General features: G+C 37.5%; 1 protein-coding gene across 1 annotated transcript in view; it reads right to left on the bottom strand.

Annotated features, from left to right (window-relative positions):
• The window catches only part of LOC109923085 (disks large homolog 1), a 167,978-nt gene that overhangs the window by 128,194 nt on the left and 28,569 nt on the right, over positions 1-11,215 (bottom strand). The window contains exons 4-5 of the mRNA XM_048604550.1: positions 6,715-6,765; positions 1,478-1,602 (exon numbers count right to left, since the gene is read on the bottom strand). Of these exons, the coding sequence (XP_048460507.1) occupies positions 1,478-1,602; positions 6,715-6,765 (176 nt within the window). The remainder of the gene's footprint in view (positions 1-1,477; positions 1,603-6,714; positions 6,766-11,215) is intronic.

Below are 11,215 nucleotides of genomic sequence, written 5' to 3'. Positions count from 1 at the left end.
GCTCCACACCGTGTTGTCGGTTACTTCTGCTTCCTACAATAGCACTCATCTCTCTGGCATCACACAACAAGCCAAACAACAGTTTTAATATTGATATTTACTCAGCATAAACACCACTTTAATTTGAATTGTGCACCAAAACAGGGAAATGATTGCTTTAAACCAAGGACTAAGGAAGGAGTTACTGCACTTTTAGAAACAGGTTACTGAAAATCACTGAGAATTGTGTTTGTTCAAATGGTAGGGGAAGAAGTTTGAAACCCAATGGCACTGTGGGTGCATACTCTGGGCAAACTTCAACTGGAAAGCAACAAATTGAGTTTTCAGTTAAGGATTATCGTGTGGGCAGATGTCATCAGCATGGCAACAACTTTTTGACTGGCTCCTGGTCAGATAGGCAGCTTGTATGTGAACAATATGAAGGCAGGTCTCCAAACTGCAAGAGACAGCCTCTCCCATCAATTGTTATAAGCTGTTTCCTCTAACGAGTGACTAAGAAAATGAACAATTAATGTGTCAACCCACATCTTCAGCAAAGAACTGAAAGGAATTTAATCTGAAGGTTGGAGATCAGAAGGACTTGGAAGCAGAAAAAGTGACACTTCATCAAATTGTGTGGACTGATGCTGTTGAACAGTATTTCCCCAATACTTTTTCCTCCACCCATAACATCCATTTTTTTTGTCTGCATGAATGCACGGGGTTTAAGGAGATGATAGACTTTCAGCTACATTAATTATACCTTGATAATCCATCGGATTACAATTTATTTGTATTAAATAGTAGATCAAGTTAAGTGCAGAAACCTGGTCAGTGTCTTCCCTTAACCAGACCCCATCAGGCAGTTAAATTGGGGAACTTTTGAGTTATTTAAATCTTTGACTTTTGTGACAATCCGAAGAGTAGTGGTGCTCAAGTATCAGCACACTTTCCCAAGCTGGTTGTGACATCAGAATTTACAATGTTTTGTTCTGCAGCCATGATTTCATGTTGCATTCAGGTCACAGAGCTTCTGGTCTGACTTTAATTACTTTGCAGATTGCTAGTAAATACCCAAGATGGAATAAGATTCCTGAGGTTATCTTCAATTCTATGGCTTCAGAAGTTCAGACTTTTGGGCTAGGATGCACTTTATTACTTGGAGTTTTGCACAAGCTAAATAACTGGCTTCCTTTTCTTCCATTAAATAACTTTTGTTTTAAAATGATCTATTCCTCTTTTTTTGTTAACTGCTGTAATTAATCAAACTAAATCGTGTCTTTCTTCTAATAATTAACTCTAATGGCTAAATTACAGTTTCATTCATGATTGAAATCTGAAATGTTTTCTTCCCAGAACACGATACTCAACAATAGCTTCCGAGAAGCTGGGAATATATTTTTTATAAAACCCATTAACATAGCTTTTGTAGCAGAAATGACTGAATCAATGTTTGTTTTACGTAAGTAAATGGGAATGCATTAATGGTTGGACGTACCGCAGTCTTCCATCCTGAGCAGCTGCACCTCCTGCAATGATTTTTGTAATGAATATGCTGGGATCGTCACCAATGTGCGGATTATCTGTACCACCTGCAATGCTGAAGCCGAGGCCAGAATTTCCCTATTTTAAGTATACAAATAGAAAATCAGACATAAAAAAAACTCTTATTGAAAACATTGGAAGAAACAAGTAATTGTGAAAATGACTTGACTTTGTAGGGATCAGTGGAAGTCTCACTGTAAATACTGATTCTGATGGAGGTGCATCTTCAATGAGACAAGCAGCAAAATATACTTTTATTTCCGACACTGTTTTATGGTTAACAATTGGTAATCAACAAATCGTAAAAGATAACAAACTCATCTCCAACTACAGTGAAATATTTTGGCATACTAAGGTAGACAATACAGTGTGCATTATAAACATAAGACTGAGGAGTAGCAGGCCATTTTGCCCTTTGTACCTCTTCTGCTATTCAACAAGATCATGGCTGTCTAATTGTGGCCTCATCTCTCCCTTTCCTAATTGGCCCCAGTATTCTATTTTCATTAAAAACCTGCAACTCTGCTATCAATACTTTCTATGACTCAGCCTTCAGTGTTTTCAGAGGGAAAGAATTCTACATATTAGCGATCCTTAAAGAGAAAAATCCCCTCGGCTCAGTTTTAAATGGGAGACCACTTAGTCACAATCTCTGTCTCCAAGTGCTAGTGTTCCCACAAGAGGAAACATCCTCTCCATGTCTACACAATCAAGTCCCTTGGGGATCTTTTACATTTCAGTAAGATCATACCTCATTCTTTTAAATTCCAATATGTAAAAGACCAGTGTTCAAATTTTTTTTTTAATTCATTCATGGGATGAGGGGGTCGCTGCCCAGACCAACATTTATTGCCCATCCCTAATTGTCCAGAGGGCAGTTAAGAGTGAACCACATTCCTACATGGCCTTCATCCCAAAAGTTAGTTGAATGAAAATTTTTCTGAATTGCTTTACCATAATTATAATTTTTTTGGAAACCAAAACTGTACATAATACTCCAGATATTGTCTCAACAAGTCTACGGCTGCAGTAAAATTTTTATATTCCATTCCCCTTGATGCTTATTTCAGCATTCAATTTGCCTTCCTAATCAATTGCTGTATCTGCATATAAAGCTTTGGTGATTCATGTGAGATTCACACTAGCCAGATCCCTTTACCGGTACCAGGTTCTGCAATCTCCCCTTATTTAAAGAAGGCAAATTTAACATTCTTGCCAAGGTGGATAAGGTCAAATTTTCCCACATTACATTCAACCTACAGGATTATCTATTATCTATACCTCTTTGCAAATTTTACATCTCATTGATAACACACCTTCCTACCTATCTTGATGCAATCAGCAAATTTAGCTACCATACACTTGATCCTTTATCCATATCTGTGATACAGTTTGTAAAAGAGTTGAGGCCATTTGATATCCTGATTTTAACCAGGCCATTAGAAGAGATGCCAAGCAGATATCAGGTGCTTCCCAAAAAGAGAAAGTGAAAAACGTCTCCATCACCCATGAAAAGAACTTGAATGAATTTGAGTATTGAATTGGCAAATGTTAGTCATGCCCACCATACAACATTTTGGTAGGATGAAGTTTAGAAAATTTAGCATTAGTTAAGAAAATAAACAAAGTTCATTTTTAGCTTCACCCTGTATTTAGAATGCAAAAAAACCCATTTTGAATTCATACTTCCTTTCCCAAGCTGGCAAGACATCACTTAAATGACAGTAAAGGTCTAATGCATCAATTTTCTTCTGGATGCTTGAATTTATTAAATGTTACTTAAAATATTACCCCAACCCCCATCTTTTTTGCAACCAGGAACTACATATACAGTCATTGACATGGGGACCACTTGTTCTACCAGTGTATACACATGGCAGTTAGTTGTGAATTTTTTTTCTTGAATTAGGTTGTTAGTTTCTTTGCAGGTGGGCAAAATGGAAGAGGTGGTCTCTAGCCCTTTGAGCGTGCTCCACCATTCAAGATCATGGATGTCCTTCACATAAGTCTCTCATAAGTCAAAATGACATTTTGATTCCCCTAGTACGCAAAATCTATACTGCCTTTATTAAAACAAGTTACTACTACACCAGAATTAAAACTTTTCTTTCCACAAAATAACACTCCAAGCTACTAGTGCAAACAAGAAATTCAATGAACGAAGCTTTCTCCATTAGTAGAAACAGTAGCCAATGCAAAATTAGAGGTCATTGCTGCAGTTAATTATATTGCAATATTGAGCTACTGCGAACAGATGTGCCAAATCTTAATCTAAACATTTGACGTAAAAGCTGTTAAATTGAGATGTCAACGCAACTGCTTCTCTATTGGTCTAGGGATTAGGATTCAGTACTTTCACGATTGCATGCTGGTTTCAATTCTTGGGCAGGGCAGGGAGGTTTATGGGCATGAGGAATGTCAGATCAGCCACAGAATAGGCATTGAATGGTGGAGTAGATTCAAGGAGCTGAATGGTCTACTCCTATTTCTTATGATCTTATAAAATATTTAATTCAAATTAATAGGAGATCCCAATAAAAGTATTTTATTCAAATCAGTTTCTGTTTCAATCAGAAAGAGCTCGCAATTGACTTTAAGGGAGGACAATAATTTTAATGTCAATATTGCTCATTTTATATTCAATGGTTGCTTTGTCCACACAACGTCAAATTACAAAAGATCTCCATCCATCTGTAAAATCCAGACCGTTTCAAGACTTAACATAGATCCTGTTGCTCATTAATTCTAATTACTATACTCATATATTCAAGCACTGAAATAAATTATTTCAGCATCAACTTGTTCCTTTACAAGATTGTCATTCTCGGTTTTTGATACAGACAATAATAAACCCAAGTTTTGAGGGCAAGAATTTTCCTGTGACTTATTGTGAAGTGTAGGCATTTCGCAGACTGTAGCTTTCTTCTGCTATGTATACACATTCAAATCTACTCTCTGTTACTTTACTCAAACACATGAATCATTTGATACTTTATTGACTATTAGCATATTTGCTTATACATCAGGGAAGGAATTATACAAGGAAAAACCAACAACAGCTTGTATTTATATGGTCCCTTTAATGTAATAAAATGCCCCAAGATGCTCTATAGAAGCACGTTAAAATAAAATTTGGCACTGAGCTGCATAAAGTGATAACAGGGCAGATGACTAAAAAGCTTAGACAAAGAGATTGGCTCTAAGTATTGCCCTAAAAGGAGGAAGGAGAGGTTAAGATATTTAAAGAGTGAATTCAGCTGAAGGCACAGCCATCTGTTAGAGCAACCAGGAAAACTAGATTTAGAACACAAATTTCAGAGTTGTGGAGCTAGATGTGTTTACAGACATTGGCAAGACAAGGACGTGTAAACAAGGATGAGAATATTTTAAGAAAAAAAAAATCAATAAATTGTTTAATCCTGAGCCATTTGAACACAAAATGAATGGAACTTGGTGGGATTAAAGACACTGACAGAGTTTTGAATAAACTTAAATCTACACAGGGCAGAATGTGGACTTTATTGGGACAGTTGAGTCTAGATCTGACAAAGGCATGAATGAGCACAAAAAACTCAGCAAATGGTGGAAGAAGAGAGTTAACTTTTCAGTTTGAATGACCATATCTATTCTGAACTATTGGATTTATCCAATTGTATCTATCCATCTGTAAAATCCAGACTGTTTCAAGACTTAACACAGATTCTGTTGCTCATTAATCTTAATTACTACATTCAAATATTCAATCACTGAAATAAATTGTTTTAGCATCAACTTGTTCCTTACGATTTATTGAGCAGTTTTTGTCTCATTTCAGATTTCTAGCATTCACAATATTTTGCTTGAGATTTTCAGCAAATGAACTGAGGTAAGAATGAGTTCAGGCAATGCCACCAAAGTGGATATAGGCCAATTAAAACAGATAATATTTTCTTTCTTTCTTTGAATTATTCACCATTTATTCTGGCCCATTACCAAACCACTTAATCTGATGGCCAAGTATTCAACTTTCAATTTAGAGGAGAAACACTGACAAAGTGCTCACGTCACTGGGGCAATAATTTAGAGTTTTGTACACTAATGGTCTGGGGACAGCGGTTCAAGTCCCACCATCGCAACTAGTGGAATTTACCTGCAATTATATAATGATTCTGGACTGGAAAACTACTCCCAATAATGGGGACCATGAAACTATAAGCAACTGCCACAATAACCTTTTTGATTCACTGATGTCCTTTGATGAATGTCATCAAATACTGATTTTTAATTGGAGCTTGTCTAAAATAGACGGTTGGATAGAGACATCTAAAGGAATGTTGACCACATAATTGGTCAATTCAGCAGCTTTCTAAATCATGGCTCCTTTGCCCAAAAGTTTGAATCAAATACTGTGCACTGAAGTGACTCTTGTGAAATAGCTTCTATGATTACTATGTCGCCTTATGTCAGGCAAGGATGCATTTATGAATCAAATGTCTTTTCCGGCAATATAGTTTCCAATGTTAATGTGGTAGCCAGTTAGGATTGAACCTCAAGGCAAAACATCATTTGAAGTCTTAGGCACTGGATTTGATAAATACTTTCAGCTACTCTCAAAAAGAAATAAATATTACAAGAGATGGACTGACATGTCAAGAGTGATATGATCAGGACTTTAGAACACCTTAAAAGGAAATTTGAACACTGGTTTCTCTCCTGGTAACAACTATTCTATGGGGATAAAAACAGGAGGAGCTGATCGAAGACAGGAACTTCATTAAATAATTATTACAGCTTTGTGAAATGCAGTGGGACATCAGGTTACTGAGCAACCAACTGCAGAATAATTCAACCAATTTTCTAGTAATATTAATTATTAATACCCTTGTGCAAAGGTCACACAAAAGAAAGCGGAGCACAATAACATTCTGCAAACATACTCCACGGTTGACAAAAGCTGACCAAAAGTGAACTCAAGCCTGCAATAAAAAAAAGTCACATTCACATGAATTATTGGCAAGTGTCAGATCAATATTCCCACTGAATCTTGTTCTTGTTGGCGAATAAAGGGGGTGAACTTGGAAGGAAATGATTGGTATGACATGCATTTTGATTCAGTTTAAAAACTTAGGTGAATTTCTCAAGAATACCTCAAACTTCAAAATTTACACATGGCGGATAGGAGACATTGACAAAAGAAAATTGGCATCTTACTCTCTCCAGCGTGATTTCTTCATATTCATAGTCTGTATCTGTACCATTAACCTACAAAATAACCAAGATGTGAAAAGCTAGCTTAGAAAAATGAGTTACATTTGACAAAACACTAAAAACAAAATTCGTATTTCAGTCTTTATTTCATGAAAGCTCTCAGATTGATTGGTCAAAAAAGTGTCATAAAATTGCAATGATTACTTCTATGGCTATGGATCCATATTCACTTAAACCTTGATAGAATTAATTTCCAATCAATCATTTAACTTAATACTAAATGCAGTAGTTCATTGAAACCATTGGTGACTATACGCCGTTAGTTTCCATCTAAAAATTGATTTTTTTTCTCGGCTTTTGTGATCTGCAAATCCGAACAAGGTACTCGCACAAAAAGATAACACTTATGGCAGTGAAATGGAAGTCACCGCAAGTTTCACATTAAGGCAAATACATTAGATTTTATGACAGCAAACTCATGTGATAAACTGCAATGTAATCCAATTATCTTTGATTTAAATTAGAAGGAGCTGACAAGAAAATTACCACACTAATGCACAGTGACTTAGTCAATGTTAAATTAATCTTTTACGGTACTGTCCAAAATGCAGTATTATTGGTGGCTATAATCATCACAGCAAAGAAACTGATCTTACAGACAATACAATTGTTTAAGGGATAGCCCAGTATTAAAGTGGCTCATCATCAAACTGCAAGACTTTGGAATCCAAGCAGTAGAGGAAAGACTAACCAAAAAAAAGGAGCAGAAATAAAAATCACAAGAAAGATTCCTGGCAATGAAAGAGTTGGTCAAGGAGATAACTAAAGTTAGAACAACAGGATTACCATTCTAACTCACTGGCAGAGGGTTATGGAACAAAATTTATTTTCGACTAATGACTATTTCTGCTCCAACTGTTTTTGAAAATAACAATTCTAGGGAATTATGGGGACTTACAACTGTTTCTCAAATGTTCCATAATACAGGATTTTAAAGCCATGCAATATCAATTTGTAAATAAACCTAACTTTTCATTAGCTGGATAATTGCACAGTCACAAATTTAAAATGCACTGAGAGCTATGTGTATCTATTGAATCAATGGTGGTGTATGGTGTTTAGTGTTTCACTAAACCAGCTCCAATGAGAATTACAGAGCCACTTTAAAGGAGTCCTTTCATATCGGAATTATTCAACAGTACAAATTAACAATGAAATTTTAGAACAAAATTGGCCTCAGCTAATGGCAACTGACCCAAAATCCCAGTGCTGAACACACTCGAGTCATTCAGAAGAAATGGAGAGCCTCATTTCAGTATTCAACTTGATATTTTCTGTATGGTGCACTGAACACAGTAAAACGCATCAAAAAAAAACACTAGCTCACTTCACTATTAGTTGACAGTAGTTCCTTCCAAGAATCTCAATTTCTAGTCACTGCATTTTTTTTTAAACACAGTAACTTGACTGATAGTTGTAATGCTCATGATCAGATATTAGGTAACCTTGGTAACCATTCAACATCACAAAAATATCATTGAAAATGAGATTTCTTTACACTGTGTAGATGAAATGATTTAGAAGATTGTAAAAAATATACATTTACAAAGGTCACACAGGGAGCAATGGTGTTTGCTACAATCTGAGGTCTGAAATATCAGGGAAATAAGGATGGAAGTTTCACTGAGACTTTGAAGAAAACAGATAAACTGAATGCAGTAATTTTATACTCCTCTCCTTACAACGTGATGCACCTTGAACCAGAAACAGAATTGTCTTGCCTCTCAGTAAAATGAAATACTTTAGACAGGGAATAGGAAGCAAATTAATTTCTTTAGTAGAACAGAGAAAGGGGTGGTCCCAATAATGGCAAACGGTTCTGGGGACATGGGTTTGAATCCTACCTTAACAGATGGTGAGATTTAAAGTGGGGGAAAAAAAAAGTGCAAATAAAAGCATGCCAAATGGCCACCATGTGGTTGAATCTTAACAGACTTCCAAAATGACGTAGCAAGCCATTCACTTCCACAATTAGGGATGGGAAATAAATATTGGCCTAGCCAATATTGTCCACAGTAATGAGTAAAACTATCGCACTGCTGTAAACCATGCACATATGGATGAAGAATCTAGATAAGAGAAATAAAATTAATGGGCCAAATTTTGCTGTAGAAATAATGGTAAAGCTGTTGTTGTCACCAACTTTAAATTGTAAGAAATCACTGGCAACCCTACACACACGGTTAAAAGTGTAAATCAGAAAGCTATGTTTTGATTTGCTCAGGCTGTCTAGAAGCTTTTGTTGTTGCCTTGACCTTGCCCAGAGGCCAGACATGGAAAATTTGCTGGATGTACCCCAGTACGAACCTGTTAGAAATGTTTTGGGTTGGTCCATTCCAGCATATGTAAATTTATAGTGCTGTAGGAAGGGCACAGACAAGGCAAATAGCCAAGGTTTTTTTCCCCAGGGTGGGGGAATCCAAAACTAGAGTGCAAAGGTTTAAGGTGAGAGGGGACAGATTTAAAAGGGACTCAAGGGGCAATTTTTTCACACAGATGGTGGTGCATACAAGAAATGAGCTGCCAGAGGAAGTGGTAGAGGGAAGTACAATTCCGACATTTAGGAGACATTTGGAGGGGTACATGGATAGGAAGGGTTTAGAGGGACACAGGCAAAAGGGACTCATTCAGCTTAGGAAACCTGGTTGGCATGGACAAGTTAGACTGAAAGATTTATTTCCGTCCTGTATGATGCTATGATTCTATAAGTCTTATTTACAGCATAACAAGATTGAATTCCTTCAGCATTGGTAACAGCTTTATTTTTGAGGATATATTAGCTTTATGAAATAAAAGAACAAGGAACAACACAGCACAGGAACAGGCCCTTCAGCCCTCCAAGCCTACACCGACACATTTTACCCTTCCATACCAAAACTTACTTCACTTACAGGATCCATATCCCTCTATTCCCTTCCTATTCATGTATTCATCTAGGTACTTATTGAGTGATGCTATTGTGTCTACTTCCACTACCACCTCTGGCAATGCATTCCAGGCACTCACCACCCTTTGCATGAAAAACCTGCCTGGCACATCTCTTAAATTTCCCCTCTCGCACCTTGAACATGTGGTCCCTAATAATTGACCCCCTCCATCCTGGGAAAAAGCCTCCGGCTTTCCGCTCTATCCATGTCATTCACAATCTTATAAAACTTCTATCAGGTCACCCCTCAACCTCCTACATTCCAGTGAAAACAAACCCAGTCTGGCCAACCTTTCTTCATAGCTAAAATCCCCCATTCCAAACAACATCCTGATAAACCTTTTCTGTATCCTCTCCAAAGCATCCACATCCTTCTGGTAGTGTGGTGACCAGAACTGTAGTTAGGCCACATTTGGAATATTACGTACAGTTCTATAAAGCTGCAGCATTAGTTGTCTATCCTCATACTCAATGGCCCTTCCAATGAAGGCAAGCATGCTGTAAGCCTTTTTTGCTACTTTATCTACCTGCGCTGTCACCTTCAGTGATCTGTGGACCTGCACACCCAGATCCCTCTGCATATCAATACTCCCAAGGGTTCTGCCATTCACTGTATAATTTCAACCTGTACCTCACCTTCCAAAATGCATTACTGCACATTTGTCCAGATCAAATTACATCTGGTAGTTTTCTGCCCATGCATGCAACTGATCTATATCCTGCTGTATCCACTGACAAGCCTCCTCACTATCTGCAACTCCACCAATCTTTGTATCGTCCACAAACTTACTAATTAGACGAGCTACGTGTTTCTCCAAATCATTTATATAGATCACGAACAGCAGAGGTCCCAGCTCTGATCCCTGTTGAACACCATTAGTCACAACCCTTCATTCCAAAAAGCATCCTTCCACCGTTACCCTGTCTTCTATGACTAAGCTAGTTCTGTGTCCAACTTGCCAGATCACACCTGATGCCATGTGACTTCACCTTTTGTAACAGCCTGCCATGAGGGACCTTGTCAAAGACTTTACTAAAGTCCACGTAGACAACATCAACCGCTTCTTCCCTCAATCATCTTCGTCACCTCCTCAAAAAACCTGATCAAGTTAGTGGAGCAGGTCCTCCCCTGCACAAAACCATGCTGTCTATCACTATTCAGTCCATTTGCTACTAAATGTGCATAGATCTTTTCTCTGGAATCTTTTCCAATAATTTCCCTACCACCAATGTGAGACTCACAAACCGGTAATTTCCAAGATTATCCCTGTTACCCTCCTTAAACAATGGGACCACATTGGTTATTCTCCAGTCCTCTGGGACCCTACCCGTGGCCAAAGAGGATACAAAGATGTTTGTCAATGCTCCAGCAATTTGTTCTCTTGCCTCCCTCAATATTCTGGGATAGATCCCATCAGGACATGGGGACTTATCAACCTTAATACTTTTTAAGCCACACAACACCTCTTTCTTTTTAAAAGCAACTTGGTTTAGAAACTTGACGTTCCCTTCCCTCAG

Source organism: Rhincodon typus, chromosome 13 (genome assembly GCF_021869965.1).
Source record: "Rhincodon typus isolate 14 chromosome 13, sRhiTyp1.1, whole genome shotgun sequence".
NCBI classification, from domain to species: domain Eukaryota; kingdom Metazoa; phylum Chordata; class Chondrichthyes; order Orectolobiformes; family Rhincodontidae; genus Rhincodon; species Rhincodon typus.
The sequence above is the reverse complement of the archived record's forward strand: the minus strand, read 5'-3'. Positions and strand labels throughout refer to the sequence as shown.